The sequence below is a fragment of the Oryza sativa genome, chromosome 12 (genome assembly GCF_034140825.1).
Source record: "Oryza sativa Japonica Group chromosome 12, ASM3414082v1".
NCBI classification, from domain to species: Eukaryota; Viridiplantae; Streptophyta; class Magnoliopsida; order Poales; family Poaceae; genus Oryza; species Oryza sativa.
The window spans coordinates 10,064,790-10,091,531 of NC_089046.1; the positions used below are offsets into that span (position 1 = coordinate 10,064,790).

Here is a 26,742-nt window from a genome sequence, read left to right on the forward strand (position 1 = left end):
TTGGCGAACCCCGTTCGTGAAGTATCTCAAGAACGGCTGGCTCCCGAAGGATGAAGCAGAAGCGAAGCGCCTACAGCTCAGAGCCGCAAAAAATACAAGCTAGTCTCGGGCCAGCTATATCGCTCCGGGGTGCTCCAACCCTTGCTTCGCTGCATCTCCTTTGCCGAAGGTGAAGAAATGGCGAAGGAGATACACCAAGGGCTCTGCGGCGCACACCAGGCCGCAAGAACAGTTGCCTCCAAAGTGTTTCGACAGGGTGTGTATTGGCCCACCATGCTGAAAGTCTGTGTCGAGCAAGCCCAAAAGTGCGAAAGCTGTCAGCGGCATAGCCGAAGCCAAACTACACCCCAATATGAGCTGCAGCCTATCGCACCAATCTGGCCTTTCGCTAGATGGGGGCTAGACATCATTGGCCCGTTCCTTGTGGCGCAAAACGGGTACAAGTTCGCAATTGTAGCAATCGAATACTTCTCCCGATGGATCGAGGCCGAACCACTCGGCGCGATCACTTCGGCAGCAGTACAGAAGTTTGTATGGAAAAACATTATTTGCTGTTTCGGAGTACCAAAAGAGTTCATCACTGACAACGGCAAGCAATTCGACTCTGATAAGTTCAAAGAGATGTGCGAGGGGCTAAACCTGGAAATCAGGTTCGCTTCGGTCGCACACCCACAGTCAAATGGGGCGGCCAAACGCGCAAATGGTAAGATCCTAGAGGCGCTAAAGAAAAGGCTTGAGGGGGCGGCGAAGGGTAAATGGCCGGAAGAAATGCTATCTGTTCTCTGGGCCTTTCGGACGACCCCCACAAGGCCAACAAAGTTCAGCCCGTTCATGCTCCATGGCGACGAAGCAATGACCCCAACAGAGCTAGGGGCTAATTCGCCAAGGGTGATGTTCTCTGGAGGCGAAGAAGGGCGTGAGGTGTCACTCGAACTCCTCGAGGGGGTGAGAGTTGAAGCTTTAGAACACATGCGCAAATACGCCACAAGCACTTCGGCAACTTACAACAAAAAAGTTCGACCGACAGAGCTATTTCCTGGCCATCTTGTCCTAAGGAAGAAGGCAAACCCAGTGGCGGTCGGGAAGCTTGAATCGAAGTGGGAAGGCCCGTACCTCATCAAGCACAGGTCCAGGACAGGCTCCTTTCGCCTAGCGACGCTGGAAGGCAAAGAGTTCGACCATTCCTGGAACGCTGCTTCCCTTAAGCGTTTCTATGTGTAGAATGGGTGGCACTCAAATCGCCAACTTGTAAAAATGTACATACTGTTATGTAAGCCTTTCGGCATTATGTAAGCCCTTCAGCACGAAAATGCAAAAAAAAGAGAGGAAAATGAAAAATAAAACTGGATGTAGGGCTATTATCCACTCTAGAGGCCTGAACCAGCATAAAATATTTGTGTCTTTCACCTTTTTGTGTGAATGATAATTTGTGGAAAAACCCCAAGGCAAACGCCTGATCAGCAAAAATGCCAGGGGGGGCAAAACGTATCGGCCGAAGTATCGCACGCCGAACGTTGAAACCGCAACAGCTTGTTTCGGGAAACAACTAACCGAACACCGTTACACTCGATCAATATGAAAACACAAGCGCGCCTCCCAGCGCAGAAAACTACAGATCGAAAACGGAAGCCAAAAGCTGAAAAGTCAGCAGACCTATTTCGCTACGATACGCAAAGGGGCCGACACGTTCCGACCTAACAAAAGCACGAAGAGTGACAATGCGAGAAATAGCGAAAAGGAAATAAAGCATATCTTTATTAGCTTCGAAAAAATAATCGAAGAATACAAGTCTGACAACATGATACAAGCGAAGAAAGCAACGGTGCTCACCCCCTAAGATACGAGCTTACAGATAAATTACACCTTCGCCCACACAACAGTCCTCACCCCCTAAGGAATGGTTTGGCGAATCGGGTTCGTCGTCACTACTAATATCATATACAACCCTCAAAGGGGATGGAGGACAAACACAAACTAAACTATAACGGCGACGAGCGATCGCCTCTTGGCGAACCATCTCCTAAAGTTTCACCAAAAGCTCGAACTATCTTCACGACGTGACACACGATAGCGATCGTAGTCCTCTAAGGTTCGGCCTGGATGCACGCGCATCAATTTAGCAACGTTTACAACCTTATAGCTATTGCCATTAATCAACATCTCATGGTAAACAGGCCGAAAAGGACACTTAATCTTCGGCAGGCCTTTCATCGCCACAAACTTCTCGTTCTTGTTTCGCCATTTTTCAGTAGGAGGTCGAACGCATACCTTTCGGCCACAAGCCTGCTAGTAAAGCACAAAAGAAAAAAGTGCAAAAAAGGGGAAATATAGATGAGATCAATCCCACTTTCAAACGAAACAATTAGATCAGCGAAAGGATAATATTTCATCGGTAGAATAAAGTTCATATTGGTTACAAGTTGAAAACGGCTCAAAGCCGAACATGCAAAGAGCTTATATACAAGGCTAGGCTACCAAAAAGCCCGAAAGGACTAAAGAAAAATAAAGAAAAAAGCACAGAGGGCGAAGGGCCTCACACATCAGGGTGGTCTTGGCCTCCGTTGTTTTTGCCCTCGTACCCGGCGGCCTGTTCCGACGGCCCAGGGTCAACTTCGGTGTTGCCAGCAGCGGCTTCCTCATCTCTCGCGATCCTCTCAAGGTTCTCGCGGAGTCGAGTTTTCGCACAGTCCCGACCGCCATCCTCCCAGAACCCTTTTCGAAAGGCCGCCCCAGAACACTGCGTGTTGCTGAGCCATTCTTCTTTCACGAGGTCGGGAAAATTCCCGATATGGTCACAGCCGTGCGCGTGCAAAAGGCTGAGGACGAATCCCGCCGAAACACGAGCGCAGCAGTCCCCGTAGGCACCCGCCACTTCAACGACCAAGCCGGCTGCTTCCTGCGTCCATTCGGAGAAGTCGAATACGGTCCCGCCTTCGCCCAGAGCGCCTTCCGCCCGCGCCCCAAGGTCATTAAGGGGCAGCCGGAGAGTGTAACAGGCCTGCTTGGCGGACTGTGGCCGGAACCAAGGTCGTGGCGGCAGCTTCGGCCGAGACAAGACGCGCTTCAAGGGATTTGATTTTCTCCTCGGCCGAAGCAAGTTGTCGGTCTCGTTCGGCATCCCGCTTGTTCGCCACATCAAGGTCAGCATGGAGAGACTTGTTGTCCCCCAAAAGAACCTTGTTTTCAGCATTCGCCTTCTTTAAAGTCTCCGCCACGACGCGCCTTTCGTCTTCCTTGTGGCGAAGATCTTCTTTGGTTTTTCGAAGGCGAAGGCGGTACCCGTCTAGCCTCTGTAAGGCAGATTTCTTCGCGTTTAAGTGTGCGGCGAGGCCCTGGACAAGGAGAAACAAAAACGTTACGGCAGGACACAAGCGAAAGGACAAAGTTCGGCACACAGAAAACTCATACCCGCACAAACAGGCTCTCCGCAGCCGCGCAGCTTTTGCCGAACTCGTTTAGTTCGGTGAAGAGCCCAAGGCCGTCGGTCGGTGCAATAACATGGCACACACCGTCCACGAACGGAGGATCTCCGGCCGCATGGCGAAATCAGCAGGGACGAAGTGTGGGCAGTGAGCGTCACGTCCGAAACGGTCGCTTCGACCGCCGGAGCTTTTCCCTCCCGTTGACGGGCTGGCGAAGGAATTGCCTCAACCCGTTCGTCCCCAGAAACATTCACCTTAGCGGCTAGTGCTGAGGCACTCCCACCCATCGCCGCTTCGGCATCGCTAGCAGGTGGCGGGGACATGCGCCTACCACGAGGAGGTCCGTGCTGCAGAATCGGCGAAGTAGGCGTCCCGTCGGACCCTTCGCTGTTCGAAAAGCCGCGGGCGACTTGCACAACCTTCCCTTTCTTTTTCTTCCTCCTGGCGGTCATCCCCGGTTTCGCCGCAGTACTAGAAATCGCCAGGAGGGTGTTCGCCACAACGATATCTTGCGGGCGCGTAGGTGAAATATGAGAACCTGCCCCAGATTTCACAGGAGTCGAACTAGGGGTGTAGCCATGGAACCCATCATCCTCAGATCCAGCCTCCCCATCTTCTTCTTCCTCCTCCTCCCCGTCACTTTCAACCGCACCCTTCGCGCCGCGGCGAGTTCGAACCTGGCCACCTTTCGCGACTGCACGCTTGCGTTTCTTCGAAGTGCCGACTTCGTCATCCCTGGCCCTGGAGGGGTTCGACTGACTTGGCAATTCGCCAACATGAACTCGGTTCACCTCGGTCGTCGGTCTGGCGCTGGAGCAAGCGAGCGAATTCGGCCGTTGTCAGACCACCTATCATCTTCGACGCCTCTATTTCGGCGTCCTCCAAGGTTCGGGCTGTGAAAAAGCAAAACAAAAACAACTGTTTAGCCTAAAGGGCATTTCCATAAAGGAAATATACGGCTCGGAGCAAAAGCAAAAACTCACTTTCGACCCCAGTGGGGAGAACAAGGCGGGGAAGCCCGAGAACCTCTTCGCCCTCGTTCACGAACACATCCCAGACACGAGCGAGAAGGGAGATCCGAAGGAGGCAAAACTCCTCACAAAGGTCTTGGGTGCTTAGCCATCGTGTGACCTTAAGGAGGAGTATAAGCCGGGACTCGACTCTCGAGGGTCCCATTGATCTCCACGTTTAGCTTCGCGATGATGGAGACGGCGGAACGCTGAAAAAGGAGCCAATTTGCCTTGGCATCCTCGGCGGGGTAAGGGTTGGCGATGTAGAACCATTTTTGCATCTAGTTCCTATCCCACTTGGCCATCGACGCGGGCACCGGCCAAGCATTTGAGCACTCCAGACGCAGCATGAAGTTCACGCAGCCGAAGACAGTTTTCCTCGGCCCGGTCGGCGTCTGCACGTCCTTGGTCGTGGCGCATGCCATAAATAGAACGGCGAATAGCTCGGCGGTAGGAGCGGACCCACAGGTTCGACACATCCAAGCGAAAACCGCGAGCTTCAGGAACGCTGATGGACTAAGCTGGGGAAGCCTAACCTCGTATGTCGCGAGCACAGACGACAAGAAATCGTCACACGGGAGATGAAGCCCGGCGGCGAAGTAGGCAGCGAAGACAACCGTTCGCCCATTACAGGGCGAAGGGACAACGGCTTCGCCCCCACATGATCCTTGGCCCTCCACAAGAGCATCGGAGGATACCAACTCGGCTAAGTCGGCCTCCTTGACGAGCGATTTGCCAAGGAAACACGACCACCCTTCGCCAAGGCCGCTAGGGTCTTCGCCAGTTGACCCGGCTTTAGTGGGCTTGCGAGGAGCCATCAGGCTCGCGGCCAAGAAAAAAGGGGAAAGTAGCCGAAAGGCGGAAGCACAACGGTGGCGAAGAAGCTAAGGGGCAGACAAATGAAGAGAGCGTGGAGCGCGTCAAGTGGTAAAAAAGTGAAGAGCGGGGGGGGGGGGGAAGAGAAAATAGCAAGTCGGCCCAGGGCTATATAACCCCATCGCGAGACCGTTCGCCTACCAGCCAATCAAATCCTGACACGTGCCCAAGGGCAGACGAAACGGTAAATTCCCATCGGGCCTGAGCCGAACAGCGAAAGGCCGATTGCAATAAAGGAGAGGCCCACAGGGCCCATTACTATTCATAGTAATGACAAAGACAAGTCAACCCTTTCGATACTTTGTAACAAATGCGAGAAAGGAATTTTCTCAAGAATTTTTTGTAAACATGGAAACAAGTTATTTATTTCGCAGGGGTACATCATGGATTTCGGCAGGAACATCGGCCGAAAGGGGGCACCTCGTGGTATACCATTCGATTTGCACGGTCTCGGCCGAAGCTCCCTACTCACCCTTGCCCGTTAGGGGCTTGTTGGAGGCTTACCACGGAGGGCCTTCGGCCGAACCTGCTGAAACCAAAAATTCAAGCAACAGGCTCGCTCCGGAGGCGGGCGGCGAAGGTTGAGAGTAAAGCCATACGGGCGAAAGCAGTGGCTTGGGTTACACCAGCTTCGCCGAGTGGAGTCCTTGCCAGAAGGCGGCATGGGCGAAGATGATGCGGTGAAAGCCTCGGCACACAGGCACGGGTTTCGCCGAAGTACCGAACCTCATTGTCGAGAGGCCTGGTGGGCCGCTACGCCCTCGGGGGATTTCGCCAGATAGATGGGCCGAGCCATTTAGGCCCAGTAGGGGCCCGTATGTGTAAAGGACACAGTGTGCCCTCCATAATGTCCCTATCATAAGGGTAACCATGAAAATTCCCCTATATAATCTAAACCCTAGTAGTAGAAACCTGTAATGGGGCTATAAATAGCTCTTTATGGCCATGTAATAGGGGGATCCCAAAAAATTTGAACAAAGTAATACAATTGTTTTTTTATTTCCCATCCACTGTTGAGAAAACCACGTCTTTCGACGTGACGCAGTTGTCCATTCGACAACATATATAAAAGTATATTTAATAATAAATCAAATGATAGGAAAAGAATTAATAATTACTTATATTTTTTTTGAATAAGACGAATGGTCAAACATGTTTAAAAAAGTCAACAGCGTCAAACATTTAGAAACGGAGGTAGTACATATTGTTTTCTTATCTTGGTCCTTTCGGAGAAGTAATTGCAGAAGAGATTACTCAAAGCTTGCAGACTTTCGGCGTACATAGAGTAAAGTACAACTGAAGCAAGAGATGCTCATTGGCAGTCCGGCTACCCGCATTTGAAATATTAAAGCTCAATGTGTTTACAAATCAAGCTAGAAGGTCTACTTGCCAGTATTACCAGTAGTAATTAGACAAAACCAAATGATGATGGTTCTGAATTGGAAGGTCTGATAACTTAGTTTCCATGCATCAATAGTGATCATGTGGCTAGCAGTTTAGCCTCTGTCTCAGGCAATTATAAGCAGCAGTAAAAGTAGAATCTCACATAGGGTGTTGCAAACTGCAATTTCAGTTATTCATGTCACGCCGAACCACTTCATGAGCATCTATATCCTTGAGTATCTCCTCCTTGTCGACCTTATCATCTACCATGTTTTGTTCCCCACATCTATTGATTTCAAATATGGGACACCCTGGGTGGGCACTGGCTGCATTCCTGACCGAAGCTTCTGCAGCCTCCACCCGGCTTCTGGTGGCAACATGGCAAAAAATTGTGACTTTGAGGTGCTCCAGGCTTGCAAGGTGCTTTAAGCTGAACTCAAAACCCATCTTGCAGTCTGATTCATGTGCGCGGAATTCAAGAGAACCATCGGAGCTCAGGCATTGCTCCCTGCATAAACAACATCTCCAGCCCACCTCCGTAACTTACGAAGATGAACTGCTTGAGGCATCGGAATTGATGGCTGCTGATGGCAAGCCTTTCATCAGGTCCACATACTACAAATAACCTGAAGAAGAGCAGAGTGGGTATGCTTCCTAGAACGCAGAGATCGTCCTGCTTAATGTTTCTAACCCATATTTCAAGATGCCTGAGGTTAACAAGCAACGTCATCTGCTTTGATAGCAGACCGATACAACAACCATGTATGACAAGCCTTTGGAGGCATGGTGAGTAGCATAATAAATCCATGAGTTTTTCTCCTATCACACTATCAAAGCAGGATATTTCCAATGATTGGATCCCTTGTTTATCCATCACAGCAAGAGATGACTTCAAAGCTTCCATATACCTTGCCATATCATGATGACCAAGTCGTGCGCTATCATGCAGTCGTATGGAAATCGCCCTTAGGTTTGCCAACCGCTTCAGCTGTTCCACAAATACTATGGAATTATAGTTACCAGCAAATGACAGCTGCTGCAAGGCTTGTAGATCTCCAACCTCATTGGGCAATTTCACAGCTTCATTTACAAGTAGACGCACCAGATTTTTCAAACAACCTATTGTTGATGGCAATTTTTCAACACTACTGCCACGAATGTCTAGTGTCAGTAGATTCTGCAGACCTCCTATTTGCTCTGGAAGATCAGTGATACCACGAGAAGCGATGCTCAAATATGTCAGCTGGAAAAACCTTCCAAGATATTTAATGCTTTTGTTACCAAGATGGTGGGAATTATTAAAAGCTAGCACTCTCAAAGAATTAAGAGTTGAGAGAAGACTAATTTCCTGATCTTGCAATTCGTAGAAGCTGATGGAACGAACTTGCGAGCAATTCATCATAATCTCCTGCATTACTTCATCTTCCAGATATTTTGAATGTACTGACAGCCTACGAATCTTATTAGAAGAACATTTATATTGTTGCCCTTCCATTATGGTTGTGAAATTCTCCTGTGTTGACAGGGAAATTATAAGGTCGAGCACCATATCATGCAGTTTACAAGCATCTGCCCTGCCATCGTACTTGATGTCAAATGGTTGGATCATGCTTCTGTTTACAAGATCATTGAAGTAATTATCAGCAATTTGATCCAGTGTTTGACCCTTCACTTCACTGATGAACCCTTCAGCTATCCATCTCCATATTAGCTCTTCTCTATCAATCTTGTAATCCTCTGGAAACACACTAAGATATAGCAAGCAAGTTTTCAGATTTATCGGAAGATCATAGTAGCTAAGCAGCAGTATATCTCTAATTCCTTGTTGACTAAACACAAAACCAATAGAATTGTGCACTTGCTCCCATTGCTCCTTCATATGTGATTTTCCAGCTAGCAGGCTAGCTATACTGATAATAGCTAATGGCAACCCATGGCACTTGCTAATGATTCCATGGGAGACTTGTTCAAGGTAAGGAGGGCATGCTGACTTGTCCCCAAAAATCCTCTTAAAAAATAGCTTCTGAGAGTCCTGCTCAGTTAAGGGCTGCATGTTATGGATATATCCTGCTAAACAGGAGCAGCATGATGTTGCAACATCTGCATTTCTTGTCGTTGAAATTACTCTACTGCATAAATTGTTCTCTGGGAGAGCACATTTGACAACTTCCCATGCTTTTGCGCTCCAAATATCATCAACAATGACCAAGTACCTGGTTAGCATTGAGAAAATGTGATCTGGTTAATAAATCATAGAGTTTAAAATGAACAAGCTATATATTGTGCAGTCATTTTTGGCAAATGCCATGCTGCCCTGCTCCAAAAACCATCAATTCCTTTTGAGAACTAGATTGTAAAAGTTTAATAGATTGGCCATTTAGGTGAAAGGAAACCAATATTTAATTAAGGTGGAGTTTGTCATTTGTTGCAGCTACAGCATGTATTCCCTGCCTGAGATGCCCACACACCAGACTTGCTATTACTACCTCTATTTCATATTACAAGTCGTCTTAATTTTTCAAGTCAAACTTTTTGAATGTTTGACCAAGTTTATGGAAAAATATAGCAATATTTTCAACTGATTTAGTGCTACAAGTGTTGCTATATTTTTCGATACACTTGGTCAAACTTTCAAGAAGTTTGACTAAGAAAATCAAAAGACTTATAATATGAAACGGAAGGAGTATTATTTTTACGATGAACTCGGCACTTTATATAAATTGTGCCAAATCACTTCTCAACTTTAACAAACTACTTTTGTAATATTTGGCATAGATGTAAATACAAGACCTTAAGTTCAATGCCATGTTATTCGTTCCAGTATTGCATTGCTTATATATCTAATCCTTAACATAATCACTGAAACTATGGATGGTTTATTTTTATGACCAATGAATAAGCCACACTATCACTATTTTTAGCCTTTGCTTAAAGGTTCTACCTTTTCTGTGCAGATTGCCCCTTTCATTTTACATTTCATCATGCAAATGTTAAGCAAGCACCAATGAGCGGAGTGCCCATCAAGTTTTTCTTTTTTTTTTCTTGCAAAGATATTGCAATCTAGCAAAAATTGAAGGTCAGACTCTACAAGAGCTTTACACTGATAGCTATTTTAACATGGGAAATATACGCAAGCAGGGTCAAAATATATGGAAAAACACCATTTGCAGTTTTTCTACATACCTCTTACGTTGTAGGAATGTTCTGAGCTTGCATATGAGCTGACGCTCATCATCTGATGTATCAACACGACTTCCCAATTCTTTGAGCAAATCAACTAGTATCTTTGTCATATTAGGATTCCGTGAAACTGGCATGCAAGAAGAACAATCAAATTGACCTTTCATTTTGTGATAAACTTGGTTTGCAAGAGTTGTCTTTCCAAGACCTCCAAAGCCCACAATGCATACTACTTTGAGTTTCTGAGATTCATCTTTTTCCAGCCACTCGATAATCTTCTCTCTAGGACCATCAATCCTAACAAGCTTCTCTGCTTCCACATAGAGTGCTGGCAGTCGAGGATCAATTTGAACATGGCTAAAATTATCAGCAACTTCTTCAAAATTATATCTCAAACGGCGATCACTTTCTTCTATAACACGAGCCTTAAGTTCTTCAATTAGGTTTGCGATTTTGTGGCGCGACCATAACTTTCTAATTTTAGCTGCCGTCTTCCGGACAAGGCCCGCTTTAGCATTAGAACTGCTCACCTTGTGCAGGAAAAGGTCGATGCAGTCTTCAATATCATAGCTCAGCTCACGCACCTTGTTCCTCCAATCCTTCACCTGCTCATCCAAGTTCTCCTCGTTGTTTGCCAGCTTCACTAGAAGGGTATGCATGCTGGTCAGCTCATCCTTCAGAAAGGAGATCCCACCCTTCACGCCTTTGAGAAGCTTGTACTCCCCTTGGATCAACAGGGAGAGCTTAGGAAGCAGGGTGCTCAGGGCACCAGTTGAAACACTCACTATAGCTCCAGCCATGTTGCCCTCTCTGACTAACTCTAATTGAGTGGCTCAATAGTAGATGAGGAGCGCAGAAATGAAATGATGCAGTGGCTGTGGATGATAGAACGGTGTTGGTTCTACAATAAGTTGGATCGTGTTGCACAACCCCTTCCTCGCGACAGTAATTTAACAGCCCACAATTGACTATTTGCCTCAAAGTACACACCTGACATATAATAGTAGTAGGTTGACCGCATGCATCACACCATAGCTTTATTTAAACATAGCATCTTGTTAGACTATGCTGTCCTTAAATAACTGTAACATGGGTTGTCTCTGCTTTGAAATGTGCATAGTTCACTTCTGCCAAAAAGAAGTCACAAGGATACATGTGATATGTTATCTACATTGCATAGTATATACTAAACTATATATTGGTTTTACTTCCATTATCTTCAAGTTACAAGGTGTGGATTAGAATCATGGTGCTGGTGTTCATGGTGTTCTTAATTAATTAATTAATGATTTTCAATCAGTTAATGGTTACTCACAAATCTCTTCCTGGAGTAGCTCTGTTATTGTAATGATTCATGCCTGTATGTGTTCTGTTATTTCGTTTCTGTTCAAACTCTGATGTATAATTGGGTCTCCCTACCTCCCCCCCCCCCCAGGTAAAACTTTCTTATTATGGGTTTCAATTATATCCTTGGGTAAAAAAACTATATGTAGTCTGTATCCTTGATCATGATATATAATATAATTTCAACATACTCCAGCTGTACTTAGGTGCCAAGAATACCTGATCCCACTTAACTACAATCAGCAGTTTCACCACTATTAAAGCTCCAATCTCAGAGGAAAAACATTATACATGTCATTTACTACTTTTCTAGAAGGGGTTTACTTGAATTTTTTTAATTTTTTAACATAGATTATTTTTGTTCCATCAGGAAGGGAATTTCTTTTTCCATTTTGTTGTAAGTCATGCCAGATTAACACCAGTTTCAGTAGACTTACAGTTTTTGAAATTCTTACCTTTTAGGAGTCAGTCTGTCAATTCCATCAGTCATGAAATACTTTAGAGTCTAGATAGTTAAGCATAGTCAGTAAGAAGAGACTATTATCCATATAGAATGCTTAAAACAACAACACAATGGGTATTCACCAAGATTTTTCTTGTTCCCCATCCAAGTATCAAGTTGCTACAAACTTTTAAGATACCAAGGATTAAAACTACGAAAGAGAAGGTGGTTGAGAAGTGAAAGCCACCATCAGTAGACTGGTGCAAGATTAATATATGCAGGATAGATGGAGTATATGTAAAAGTAGACGATCACAGATGGTTTTGTTGACAAACCTCAGTATAGACGGTTCCTTCTATGACATGGTTATCAGAGACGGTTTTGTAAATCATTCTATAACGACTTATGCACAATATCATGCGCGCACATATTCACCTCAGGCGCCGCATATTTGTCATATATAACACTTTTGCCGTGAAGTACATTCTGGACCATGTCACATAATGTGGTGCTGTGGTAAGTGGCTAGCTGGGTTGTGGTGGCCAGGGAACAGGTGGGCAAAGCAGGGATTTTGGCACTCAGGTAAGTTCCAGTGGTGGAGAATAGGGTGAAGAATGGGGCAGGGCATATTCTGCTTTCCAAGCTTCAAATTTTGATGTTTTAAGTGGACTCAAGTATGACCAGCCTAGTAGGGATAGCTTATATTTCTGAAAATTTAAAAATATTTTATGCGTGGACACTTTTGAGTACAGATTCCATTTTTTAAGGTTTCGCATATCGATCGCTTTTTGTTTGAGAACAGTAATCCATTGTTAATTTTAGCATTTTTGGGACTTTTACAGGTTCTAGATGAAACCTAAAATTTCATAAAATAATCATATTAAGTAATTATAGACAATCTAATAACTTGAAAATGATTCCTATATTCCATTGTTTGCATTTGTTGCAGACTCTCATATTGTGCACAATTCAGAATCGTATGGTTTTAAATTAGGCTAGCTAGTTTCATACTTATGCAACAAATGATTAAAAAAGAAAAAGGAGAATGCATAAATGAGGCATGTCTACCTGAGTTAAAGAATTTTTGGGCTGTGACTTGTAAGATCGATAAAAAAAGTACGGAGGGCGCGAGTAGGCTATAACCATGGTTGTGAAGTAAATGAACTACATCTCAAGTTCTATTTATGTACTGGTGCAATTTATCACAAGATGAGAAAGGCATCTGATATATATAAATAAATGCAGTTCATTGGAACAACTGCCAGCATATGGAATTATGTTTGTATATAATATTCTTAATAAAAGCTTCCAGCAGGGACCTTCCCGCCATTTCACTCAATAAAAAGAAAAACAGTTACCAGAATCTGGATATAGCCTGGAACTGAGAAAGTAACAACTGCTTTCCACCTTATTGGGTGCCAAAAGTAATTTTGAGGAAAAATATTTAGGGAGATACAAATAGCCAGGTAGCAAGCTCAATCAATCGAACTAGCAACTCACGCGCCTTGACTCTACTCATTCATTAAAAAGAATTCCATTCCTGTCTCTAGAGGGAAAACAATACCTTGCATAGCTTCTTAATTCTTGTGACAGACACTGATATGGATCTCTGATTCTAATCCTCTATATATCAGATTACGTGGTTGGCCAATCTGCTGGTCCTGCAGTTTATTGGAAGTTAATTCCATACAGAAAAAAAAATGTCAGTACAGATCTACCATTTGTGGAACTAATCTCCCAAAAAGATCGTAGGGTGGATCAAAATCAAAATGAAATAGGCCCTAAAACAACGTATTGTCGGTTCTGGGGGATAATACGGACCTGAAAGGACTTCTAAAATCTGAAGAAACTGCCATTTGGTCCTCTTTCTGAACATCCTCCTTACATCATTTCTATACTCAAGATTCATCTCTCTCTGAGCCCCGCCATGCGGCTTTCCCACTCTCTTATGATTGAAACTTTTAGATGTCCAGGATGGATACTAGCTGCATTCCTGATGGCAGCTTCTGCAGCCTCCACGCTACTTCTAGTGGCTCTATAACAACTAATCGTGGCATGAAGGTCCTCCAGGCTTGAGAGGTGATGAAAACTGAACTCGAAACCTGCATTAGACTCCATTTCCTCTGCTCTAAACCGAATCTGTAACCGTCGAAGCTTTGCCATTGCTTCCTGTTGAAATAACATCCTCAAGCCACCCCCCTCATAATATATGAATCTGAACTCCATCAGGCTCTGGAATTGTTGGCTGCTGATACAGAGCCTTTCGTCAGGCACAAAATGCAGTTTCAACCGGAGGTAGAGCAGAGTAGATATGCTTCCAAGGACACTGAGATCTTCCTGCTTAATCCTCTGGAAATAGATGTCTAGGTGAGCGAGATTAACAAGAGATAGCATCTGCTGAGAAGGCCTATTTATGCAATTGCCAGATATTACAAGCTTCTGAATGTTTGGAACAGTGCAGCACAACAAATCCAGTAATTTATCTCTCAAGTAATCACAACATGAAATTTCGAGTGACTGAATTTTGTGTTTGCCCAACACAGTAAGAGAAGACTCCAAAGCTTCCTCATACCTTCCCATCTCATGAGCACCAAGTGTATCACTGCCATGAAGAACTATCTCAAGCGTCCTTAGTTTGGTCAATCTCCTGAGATCTTCCACAAGTTTTAGGGGTTTATACAACCGAGCAGAAGACAGCACCTGTAAGGATTGCAGATCTCCAATACCATCAGGCAATTGCACTTTATTGCCAACAAGTAGACGAGCCAAGTTATGCAAACGGACCACGGTTGGCGGAAACTTTTCGATTCCACTGCCACGTATATCCAGAGTTTGTAGATAATGGAGGTTCCCGAATTGATCTGGGAGCTGGGTAATGCCATAAGAAGTGACTCTCAAATACTTCAATTGGAAAAAACTTCCAAGGTATTTAATGTGTCCATTACCAAGACAAAAATCATAATCCACTAAAACCAATACACTCAATGAATGGAATTTTAAGAAAGGAGGTATTTTCTCTGGTACCTCAAAGAAGCTTAGCGAACGAACCTGTGACAAGTTGTCCATGATCTTTTGAACTACATTCACATCATTCTCAACAGAGTTGGACTGGAATGAGAGCCGTCGAATCTTATTACCCAAATATTTATACCCTTGCTCGTCAACTACGGTGAGAAAATTTTCCTCAGATGAAATGGATATGATAAGGTTAAGCACCATATCATGTACTCGACAAGCATTTGCGGTACCATCATATTTGATGTCAATTGGTTGAATCATGTTTCTGTTGATAAGCTCATTAAAGTAACTCCCTCCAACTTGGTCCAATGTTTGACCCTTCACTTCAGTGATGAAACCTTCAGCTATCCATCTCCATATCAGTTCATCTCTATCAATCTTATAATCCTCTGGAAATACACTAAGATACAACAAGCATGTCTTCAGATGATAGGGTAGATCATAATAGCTAAGCAGCAGTATATCGCTCATCCCTTGTGAACTAAACGCAGAACTGAGAGAATTGTGCACTTGCTCCCATTGGTCTTTTGTATCAGATTTACTAGCTAGCAGACTAGCTAAACAGATAATAGCTAATGGAAAGCCATGGCACTTTTTAATGATTGCATGTGAAACTTCTTCCAAGTGAGTAGGAAAATTGGAGTCTGAGTGGAAAAGCCTTTTCAGAAATAGCTTCTTAGAGTCTTGCTCATTTAGAGGTTGAATGTTGTAAACAGAACCTTGAAAACCAGAGCAGCATGATTTTGCCACATTGACATTCCGTGTGGTTGTAATTATTCTACTACAAAGACTGTTCTCAGGCAAAGCTAACCTCACATGTTCCCATGCAGATGCACTCCAGATATCATCAACAATGATGAAGTACCTATGTACATGTAGGAGATTATTAGTCTGCCTTAACTTAAAAATGCAGTATACATCTCATGAGAAGTACTGCAGAAGATATTATGCCACTCTAAAAGTATATATTAGATATTTATGCCACTTTTAATTATCCGGAACGCTTCTGGAAGACAAATTTAATACACATATATAGTGTTATAAATACAATATTACCACATTTTATCGCTCAATTTTAATCAAGTATTCTTCACCTCGAACTTTAAAAAGAAAATATAATATGTGCAGGGCAGCCATCTATATCTAACACTTGGTGCCTCTCACACTCATGAAACACTAGTACACTACATTCAGATTTCTCTGCCAGCAAACATTTTCAATGTTTCATGTATTTTCCTTTTTCATTACATTCAATTGCAATGTTGCATGTATTTTCCTTTTACATTACATCCAAACTGCAGATGCTATCACAGTTTTTTGGTTATTATGCATGGATCTCCATTTTTCTTTGTAAATTTCGAGTAAAACTGGCATTCTTAGTATTAGAAATGATGGTGTACACTGCTGTTGGGGCTGTTAAAACAGTACAGTTAGGAGAATGCCATTTAGAATCAAAAGAAGTTGTGAAATAACACTCTGGTCCATACCCTACTATTTCTTTCTATCCTTTCTGTTAGTCAGATCAGAACAAAAGGTCATTTACATCCTCAAACCAGACGAAGCCCATAATGCTCATCAAAAAGGAATGCTTATTTGCAATGAAGCTAATTACAACCAATAGCAGAGGATGCTGTGACACCAAGACAAGACAACTGTTCAAGCTGCACGGCCACAGCACTTCTAATCCACAACTGACCCTCCCATTACTGGCATCCTATAAATTAATTCTGAGTTGCATCTATAGAAATTTTAATACAAAATCATGCTAATATATATTGGCTCCCTCAGTAATTGGAGGAAAAAAAAGGGAAATATCTATAAGTTACAAAACTTGTTCTGTTGGCTCTGACTTAAAGAACACTGCAAATGAAGATGTATAATCGATCTGTTACGGATGTATGTTAAATTTTCCCGCGTATTTACTACAGCAGAATCACCATAAACAGTTATTGCATTTGTACAACCAAATAGGCTCTATTTATAACAAACATATGTAGGACTATATAAATCTGCTGTTGCACCAAAAAAGAATTTGCTGTTGCACAGGAAATTCAGGTAATACTTATAACTGCAAGGTCTTAAACTAGCATGTCAAAAATTATGCCATAGATAAAAGGACAACATTACCAAATGATAGGGTCACATTTACTAATTTCTAGGATCTAAAGATTAACGTGCAATGAATCAAAGAGATAGCTAATGATATTTGTTTGTACCTCTTATTCTCTAGGAATACTCTGAGCTTACCAATGAGTTGCCTCTCATCATCGGATTTATCTCCTTTGACCCCAACAACTTTAATTTGCTTATCATCATCAGAGTTGTCTCGGCTGGTCACATCTTTAAGCATATCAAATAAAATTTTCTTTATGTTAGGACTCTGCGAAACAGATATAAAAGCTGAGCAATCAAATTGATCCTTGATTTTGTTGTATACTTGGTTAGCCAGAGTAGTTTTGCCGAGTCCGCCAAAACCCACAATGGATACCACTTTGAGTTTTTGCCCCGAACCATCCTCTTTCATCAACAATTCAATGATCTCTTCCATAGGGCCATGGATACCAACAAGCTTCTCTTCTTCAACATAAAGCGCCGGTAGGCGGGGATCAATTTTAGTCCCGTCGACATGTGCATTGCACTCGCTGAAGTAGTACCTCAAACGGCGATCACTCTCTTCCTTGACACGAGCCTTAAGTTCTTGGATCTGGTTAGCAATCTGATGCCTTGACCATAACATTCTAATCTTCTTTGCCATCTTGAGAACAATGTTGACCTTATCATCCCCGCGATTCAATTTGTGCATGAATAAATCGATGCAATCCTCGATATCATAGCTCAGTTCCCGGACCTTGTTCCTCCAGTCCTTCACCTGCACATCCATGTTCTCCTCCACACTGGCCATATTCATCAGAAAGACGTTCATGGTGCTCAGCTCATCTCTCAAGAACCTGATGTCACCCTTGACACCTTTCAGAAGCCCGCGTTCTTCTCCCAGCAATGCAGAGAGCTTGGCAAGGAGGGATCCCATCACCCCAGTGGCGACGCTCACTGCTGCTCCGTCCATCTGCCCCTTCTCTTCACCGCCGCCGCTGGGCAAGAACAGGGTGTACAGATTCAGTTTCTCACCCTCGCCGTCGCCGGCCGCCGATATGAATGAGGGGGAGATATACCTTGGTAACTAACTCAGTGACGGATCCAGTTTTGGGGCAGCTGGTAGTTGAGGGGTCGTTGGCCGCCGGAGTTGGACCAGTACGGCTCGCCGGAGATGGGGGAAGAGACGAAGAGAAGCAGTGCACTTGAGAGATGAGTCCCCTTATCGAAAAATACACCGAAAAAGTCAAAAAAAAAAAGAATAGAAAAATTTTGAGAGGTGCAAGCGCAAGGCTGTTTGATGGGAGGACTAAATTTTAGTTACCGTCGGATGTTTGATTCATTAGAAGTAGAAAATGTAGATTAATGAAAAAACACAATCCATAACCTGAACTAATTCGCGAGACGAATATATTGAGCATAATTTATCCATGATTAGTCCATGTGATACCACAGTAAACATGTGCTAATTATGAATTAATTAGGCTTAAAAAAATTATCTCACGAATTAGCTCTTATTTATGCAATTAGTTTTATTATTAGTTTATATTTAATCTTTTAAATTAGTATTCAAACATCTGATATGACAGGATCAGTCCCTGTATCCAAACACCACCTATGACATGTAAAAAAATCAGCTCAAAATACAACATATACACATAGAAAAAATGACAAATCTCAGTGGAATAGAAAACTGATTTGTTTAAATACTATTGGAGAACAAAATTGTTTCTTTTTCTCATTGTGCACATTGTATTTTGAGTTGATGTTTTGTGTGATGGCAAATGTCATAGTGTTTCACATCTCGAATTTTTTTTCATATTGTTTTTGACTTTTTTGATGTATTTTTTTTAGGTTGGTAATATGTAGCACGCTACTGTGCGGTAGTACCTGATATTCTCCACGTGGGTGTGACTTCTTGGTTGCTTGCAGCAAGCTTTTGTGACTTTTCCTCATATTTTCTCCATGTGTGACTTCTTGGTTGCTTGTTGCCTTGCTTGTTGCTTGTGCTCTCCTCAGTCCACCGCGCCGCGACGGGGAGCGATGACCCAAGCAGCGACGGCACCAGGCAGAGTAGTGGCGTGGCCAAATCCAACCCGGGGCTCGCCGGATCTCCCTTCTCTACTCTCCTCGCCGGCGCCAAATCCCTTCTCCCCTCTCCTCGCCGGTGCCCGTAGTTTAGAGCAACAATAACGAGTGGTGGCACGACCTTTACACTCTCCTCGGTGGCGCCTCGATCTGGACGGGTCATGGAGGCCACCGAGGCTACGGAGGGGTCGAGGAGGCTGCCATGCTTGGAGTGGACGACGACAACGAGCAGCGGCGCACATCAGAGGATGACGACAAGCTCGGCGGCTTAGAGCGAGGCACGACGACGAGCGGCGGCACGGTGGGAGGGGGGATATCAACAAGGTAGGCACAAGATCTACCGCCTCCTCTTCCTCCACCGTTGTGTCTTCCTTTTCTTCTGCCGCCGGCTCGAGGGATGGGGAGGGGAACACACGCACGGAGGCTCGAAGCGGCAAGGCCATGACCTCCACAACGCGGCCACGCCATTCTCCCCCACACCGTGCTCCTTTGGGTTGTCAGAAGAACGAATGCCCAATCTAGACTCCGTGGACCTCATTTGGTCACGCGCGACACCTAGCTAGCCGCAAATCTCTGACGCGTCGAGGGTTGGCCTAACAGCATGTCGGAGCACTGTGAATGGCCTTAGTAGGAGAAAGGGATCTACATACACAATGACACCAGTATAGCCGCATTAGGCCATTCACAATATATATTCACCAAGTGAGTAGTAAGATGTGACTTAGATACTATTCCATTTATCCCATAATATACGGGATTTCGGAGGGATCTGACACATCCTAGTACTTGATAGAAAGCTCTCGGAGTCCTCTTTCCAACGGATCCAGCCTCATCGTCAAATTCCATCCCAATCATCCGCAATTGAAGAAACAAGGTGTTGCGTCACCTGTAATGGGCCTATGGGCTTGTAACTTCGTTTGGGACCCCGGCCCAAGTGGGGCCTATGTGGGGTGCGACCCAACCAGATGGAGCACGACCCTAGGGTCCCCTTGGTCGTCCTCCCACCTCTTTAAATAGTTAGGTACCCCTTCAGGGTTTCTTGGGTTTTGTTTAGATTAAAGTTTAGCTTTGCTACTTTGCCGTGTAATCCCGTGATCGGTTAGATTGCCGGTTTACTCGTTACGGAGCCCCAACTTATCATTTGTATTCAATTCCTATCTGTAATTCAAATTGCTTTTATCTTGTTCTTACTTGTTTCTTCGATTTGCTTGCAGGAATAAGGTTGATCTCCACCGTCAAGATCAACCACCCACGGAGAGGTGTATTGTAGCGCCCGTTCCGTCGTGGCGCCTAGCGGGAAAATCATCTCTTAAAAACCCTAATTGCGAAATTTGTTTCTTTGCTTGTTGTCTAGTGTCCGTGCCATCTCAAGATCTCAATCCCCGATCTATCATCGAGTTCAATTCCGAATCCAAATCCTTCCAATCAAATTCCTCCGCAAAAGTCTATTTTGCCTCCCCCGAGGTCGATGGGCCGAATCTCGCTCGACCCATCTTCCCCTCTTCCCCGGCCCCCTCTCTCCCCGGGCGCTCTCTCTCTCTCTCTCTCTCTCTCTCTCTCTCGCGCGCTCTCCCATCTCTCCTCCCCCGCTCAGCCTCGCCCGCACGCCGCGCGCGCGTGCGCGTAAGCCGCCGCGCCGAGCGCCCCCTCCCTTTCCCCTCGCTCTGCCGCGCCTGCAGCCGCGCAGCCGCTCGTCCTCGCGAGCCAGCGTGTGCGCGCCCGCGCGGACGCCGCCCGTTGCTTCCCGCGCGCGCGTGCCGTGGTGGCCGACCGCCCGGTCGCCGCCGCCGTCAGCCTCTGCACGCGCCTGTCGCCAGTGTCGCCGCTCCGCTCCAAATCGCCCCGCCGTCATCGCCGTCGTCATCGCCCGGCCCCCGCCCCTCCGCGCGCAAGCCGCCAAGGGACGGAGCCGCGCCCCTCCTCCCTCTGCCGCGATGCTCCCGTTCCCCTCCCCCTCTTTTTCCCGAATCGGCAAAGGGGCAAGCCCCTTTCTCCCCCTCCTTTTCCCCTTTTTCCTCCTCGCCGGCGTCATCCTCCTGCCGCCGCTTTGGCTACAAGCGCCGAGCGCCAGCTCGCGCCTTAACCGTCCAATGTCGGTTCCCCTCTCCCAAACCGACATTGCCGTCCATTTAAGCCCAAGCCCTCCCCCTCCAAACTCCCTCATTTTCGCCTCCGCGCCATTGCCGCCCTCTGTTTCGCCGTCGCCGATCGTCGTTGCATGTGTCGGAGGAGCCGGCACGAGCAAGGACGCGGAAGAGGACTCCGGCCGCGCCCTCTCCTTCCTCTTCCCCGGCCCGAGGCCGGAGAGATTACTCCCGCGCCGTCGGCCTCTCGTCACAGCGCCCCGACCCGCACGGTAGTGCCTCTCTCCGTTCTTCCTCCTCGCTCCATCTCCCCCCCTTAGTTTTCGGTGGTAGCACGAGTAGCCTCCCCGTAGCTAGCCGGCGCCGCCCCGACCGTTGCCGTCGCTCGCCGTGTGCTCGCCGCCGTCGCCGCCCGAGCTCCGTAGCACCCGCTCGTCGCCGGCCTCGCTCGGCGTAGTTCCGTCCAATCCGACGCTAGCGTCGAGTTCCTGACGCCGCGCAGATGCTCTCACCGCCGGGAATCGACCTCTCGTGACCTCGTCGCCGTTTCCCTCTTCTCCCGCCGCCGGTTGTCGCCGCCGCAATCCGCCGCCGTCGAGCAACCTCCGGCGAATCCGAGCCGTTGGCTCGCCCCCCCTTGTCACGTGCAACCGCCCGGTGTGCTCGCTATTGCCCGTATCGCCGTGGTTCGCTTCGCCGCTCGCCGCCGCCGCCCGCCGTCCATTCGCGGCCGGGTCGTCGTCTACCTCCCGCCGGCCCGCGTGGCAGCCACGTAGGCGCCACGTCGGCGCCAGCTCAGCCTAGACCGGGTCGAGCCGACCCCGGTCAGTCCCTCCCCGTGCGCGCGTTCCACCGCGAGCCGTGAGGCTGCGCGTGGGCCCGCCGCATCCGCGTCCACCGCGAACCGCGCACGTGCACCGCGTCCCTTCCCCGCCCGCGTGCGTGCGTCGCGTGCTCCCTCCGCACGGTGAGCCGAGCCGCTGACAAGCGGGTCCCACCCGGGACCGCGCGTGGTGAGCCCGGTCCACCGGCTCTCTCTCTCCTCCCTCCCGCGCGCGCGCGAGTTTGGGCCGCCTTGGGCCGGCCGGCCCATTTAGCTCGGCCAGACCGCTCCATTTCTCTTGGGCCGCGCCCTAGCCGTCCGAGAAAAGTCTATATTCCCTCCCTCCCTTCTTTTCTTTTTCTTTTCCAAAAAGGATTTAAATAAATCCTTTTTCCTTTAGACCAAAAATCCAATAATCTTAGAAATTCAATATCTTCCCAACCGTAAATCCGATTGACTCCGTTCAACTTCCAAAATTCCTCAAATCTCGAGATCTATCTAATGGCACGCTTAGAGGTCATTAATAGGGCTTTATTTTCGCCGTTTGTTGAGTTGTCCCGTTTCGCGTGTAGTTTCGGAGCCCGAAGACCCGCAGTGCGAGGATTTCGAGGATCAAGCTCCGGATCTCGAGCAAGGCAAGCCACCTTTGAACATCTTGAGCCTATATTTGAAATTTAATTATATTGCTTGCGAAATATTATGCATTGATAGGATCACACTTAATCTGTTGTCCCGTCTGCAAGGCAGGTTGGCAGACCTACCTAATTTGTTGCATTTGATCCTTCCTTTGTTAATTGTTATACCATGTCCCCTTGTAACCACCCAGTTGCACCTCGATATTCGTGCACTCTGTGCGAGTATCGACGGTCGCCTTCAAACTTAAAATCTGAGTAACAACTTGGGTAAAACTGGAGTTTTACAAAAGACTTGGAAAACCCGACACCTGGGTCGGTGCTTGCGAACTAAATGAATTTCCAAAACCGCGGACCGGGGAACGTACCGGGTGTACGGTTTCCCGCTCTCGCACTTAAGGACCGATTCCTTGGAATTTCATCCAAACATAAGACAAGTACGACCACATGGGTGGAATGGGACACCCCTGGCTGAGTAACTAGCTTATCAGGGGAGCCTTGATGCCGAGAGACATGTGGATTCGCCGGGGTGGTGTCGGGGAGGACCCCTGGGCTTCCTGGCACAGTATGGTCTGGGACCTAACCTGTTGTTGGTCTGGGACCCCTCTCGTCGGCATATGGTAAACCTGTATCGGCTTTCGAAATGCCTTGTCATGAAAGCTTGGAGGTCTCCCGACGTGGCTGATCCCCACGGGCTGGGTGATCCGGGTTAGTAATGTCGTGTGGGTAAAGTGTACCCCCTCTGCAGAGGTTAACAAACTGCTCGAACAGCCGTGCCCACGGTCATGGGCGGATGTGAGGTGATTCCTAGCGTAGTTTTGTTTGACTACTGCTTGTGAAATTGCTGTTGTGAAACTGGGTTCGATGTTTGAAAAATCAGCAGCTGACGGGATCAGCTAGGCCCGGGTGGCCGTTTGAAAAGTTGTTGGCCCGGGTGGCCGTTTGAAAAGCTGTTGGCCGGGTGCCAACCCTGTTTCAAGATCTAAAGACTGATACATTGCACATACTCCGACCGGACGAGACGCACTGTCTCATCCGTGTCGTTTGAGAAGCACTCACTTAGACTTTTTAGAAAAGAGTTCAAACAAAATCAATTACGAAAACAACAGCCTTTCCTTGAAGCCTGCATTAAACACTTATTTCCCCTGGCTTGCTGAGTACTCCCGTACTCACCCTTGCTCTATATAAATAATCCCCCCTAGTTGCTGAAGAAGATGAAGTGGATCCTGCTGACGAGGAGTTCTTCCAGGAGCAAGTCGGCTACGATGAGTTTTAGGGTTTCGGCCTAGTTCCCAAGTCGCGCCTGTGATGATTGGTCCAAGTACTGGCTTCCGCTTTCCTTTTGTAATGCAGTTGTGAGCTCGGGATCTGTCCGCAGCCCAACATGACTGTACTTCTACTCTATAATAAAGAGACCTCTGTTGCTGTGATACTCTGTCTCCTTGTGATACCAGCACTATTTCCTGGGACTGGTATCGATTAACAGGTTAATTTGGAGCGTCACGGGCTAGATCCGGTCGGGACTAGTTCGGGGCGTGACAAGAGGTGGTATCAGAGCACAGGCTTGGCCCTAGGGCGAAACCCGACGCTTAGGACGACCCTAAGGATACTAAGTTCAAAACTACTTGCGAAAAGCTAAGGTTTCTTTTGTTTTCTTTATTTTCAATAGTTTGTTTCTAAAACGGTTACTGATCTTTCTCCCTCTTTCAAAATTGTAGATGGCAGTGAACGCCAGCTTCAGTTCCCACGGTTTTGGTGAGGGTCACCACGTCGCTCAGCTTCGTGACCTCTCCCGTTTCCTTGGCTTCTCGTGTCCCGAGTACACGGGGTACTCCGTGGACCGTGTTCCCCCTCACTGTGAGCTCTCGGTGTACCTTTACCCCCGTGGAGGTATACACGGAGCTGGCCTTCGCCCCCACCACTTCACTGTGGCCAGGCCCACTCTCCAGATCGCGTACCAGGACCTCTCCTGGACTGCGCTTCGTCGCCTGGCCCACGACTACAGCCACCGTCTCGGAGGTTCCGCCTTCCGGCAGCTTCCACGCCTTCCCTCTGGCCACTCAGACGCCAGGTACCCTTGTCCGTACAGCGAGTCTCAGCCAGTGCTGACTCGCATGGTCGAGCTTTCGGAGGCTCAGGCCACTCAGCACGACCTACTCCTTGAGGCTTACCGCTCCCTTGCCCGCCGCTACGCCGCTTTGGAGGCCCGTCTGGCCGAGGAGGGTGTCACCTCAGTTGACACTATCTCTTGGGACTCAGGCCGCCTCTGCCACGCCAGCCACCTGTCCTCCCACAGCTCCCGCGGCTCTGCCCGCACTCCCAGTGGCCCGCGCTCCCCCAGCTCGCGTGCGCCGTACTCACCAGTGTACTCGCCCTACCCACACCCAGTTAGCCCTTCCTACACCCCAGGACACACCCCAGTTGCTTCCTCCCGCCGTGGCCCACGCTTTATCCGCACTGCGCGGAAGCGTGTTGTTGGTTCTGCCACCGTGTTCCGTTTCCACTACCCAGCTCCCCCACCGCCAGCGGCCCGTGCTGCTGCCGGCCCTCGACAGGTTCCGCCGGTCCCTTCGCGTCAGCCGATCGACGTTTCTTCGACTGAGGAGCCAACTACAGGAGGCAGCCAGGCCGACGAGGAGTAGAGGAGGCAGTCTTCAGCAGCCGTCCGTGTGATAGGCCCTTTTGTTCCGCCGCCAACTCTTTTGGAGTCGTGGCGAGGTAGTGCGTGCGTGTGTTTGTTGTGGGTGTTGTTTGGTAGTCTGATTCTCCTAGGTGGTGTGCGCACAGTCAAGCTCGGCGTAGCTCTGTGACTTGTCCACACCCGTTGTATCAGGTGTTTTTATGATTTGAAAAATCCAGTTTATGCCTAGTGTGTGCTATCTGAGTTGCTATTTGCTTTGCTCCTTGCCCTCCTAAGTGCTTATCTGACTCTTACCCCGCCCTCTTCTGGGAGTTTAGATGGCTAGCCGTCCCCGCCGTGCAGCTCGTGCACCAGCCCGCTTTGGTGTTGAGGATGGTAGAGTTGAGCCAGAAGAAAATCATGAATCAGCTAATGAGCAGTCTCACCACAGCAACCGTTCGCATCGTACTGTTTCCCGCAACGCAGAGGTTGAGCAACCCCGCCGCAGCAGCCGCTCGCATCGCACAGTTTCCCGTGATGCAGAGATGGAACAGTCTCACCGCTCTCACCGCACTGCCAGTCACAATTCTGGAGAAGAACGCCTCCCTTCCCCACCTCATGTGGAAACCAACATGCAACACTTAATGGCAGTTCAGACACAAATCTTGCAAGGACTAACCACAGCCATAGCCAGTTTTCAGCATAATGCGCATGGAAATGGCCACCCTCACATGGGCAACAACAGATCCAAGCTGACAGACTTTTTGAGGTCTCGTCCGCCAGAGTTCTCTCAGACCGTCGAGCCCGTCGAGGCTGACGATTGGTTGAAAGATGTTGATAGAAAACTCAACTTAGTGCAGTGTACTCCTGTTGAGAAGACGCTCTACGCCTCTCACCAACTAAGAGGACCTGCCGCAGATTGGTGGGAGAATTACTGCAATGCACACCCTGAACCCACTAACATTGCTTGGGATGAGTTCGCTACGGCTTTCCGTGCAGCTCATGTGCCTGAAAGCACTATTGACATGAAGAAAGAAGAATTCAACAGACTTAAGCAAGGCAACAGCAGTATCAATGAGTACCTAAGTCAGTTCAACAAGTTGGCTCGGTACGCCCCTGAGGAAGTGGACACAGACAAGAAGAAGATCAGGAAATTCTTGAAAGGAATCGCAGTTGGAATGAGACTCCAGTTGCTTGCTCATGACTTCCCCACTTTTCAACATATGATCAACAACGCACTTCTACTTGAGGATGCCAGAAAAGAGGCTACCGAAGAATACAAGAAACGCAAGTCTAACCATCAGGGAAATTCTTCCCGAGGCGCACCTCGCCCTCGCTACGGTCAACCCATGCAATACCACCAGTCGGTCACTCAGGCTAACCGCCAGCCAGGCTACGCCCCTCGTCCTCAGATAAACCGTCCGGCACCTCAGCCACAGCAGCGTGCCCCTAGTGGCAATACTGCGCCTAACAGCGTTACCTCTTTCAAGTCACCGTAGGGACCGTCAGCAGTTCAGTGTTTCCGGTGCAACCAGATGGGTCACTATGCTAGACAGTGTCCTCAGAATCCTACCAACACCAACTCAGGGCATGCTAATGGCAGCACTGCCAGAACTCCTACTCCAGCGGCAACTCAGTCTCGTCCTAGCTCTCAGGCAAGTGGACAAGGTTCACGTGCTTCCAACAACTTTGGTCGAGGCCGTGTGAATCACATTCAAGCTGAAACCGC

General features: G+C 47.5%; 1 protein-coding gene across 5 annotated transcripts; it reads right to left on the reverse strand.

Annotated features, from left to right (window-relative positions):
* Nucleotides 1-6,406: 6,406 nt before the first annotated feature.
* Nucleotides 6,407-17,990, reverse strand: LOC4351961 (disease resistance protein PIK6-NP-like). 5 transcript variants are annotated; one of them, XM_066306208.1, is made up of 4 exons: nt 13,479-14,710; nt 13,222-13,318; nt 9,875-10,861; nt 6,407-8,904 (listed from the first exon to the last, which is right to left on the reverse strand). In XM_066306208.1, the coding sequence occupies exons 3-4, from the start codon at nt 10,669-10,671 to the stop codon at nt 7,167-7,169; spliced, it is 2,535 nt and encodes an 844-aa protein (XP_066162305.1). In that variant the 5' UTR covers nt 10,672-10,861; nt 13,222-13,318; nt 13,479-14,710; the 3' UTR covers nt 6,407-7,166. The 5 variants fall into 5 exon arrangements, 2 of the variants coding, with proteins under 2 accessions (XP_066162305.1, XP_025877953.1); XR_003240051.2 differs by lacking the exon at nt 6,407-8,904 and adding an exon at nt 16,892-17,990 and having other exon boundaries at nt 10,670-10,861; nt 13,479-15,540; XR_003240049.2 differs by lacking the exons at nt 6,407-8,904; nt 9,875-10,861 and adding exons at nt 16,892-17,764; nt 17,846-17,990 and having other exon boundaries at nt 12,886-13,318; nt 13,479-15,540.
* Nucleotides 17,991-26,742: the final 8,752 nt, after the last annotated feature.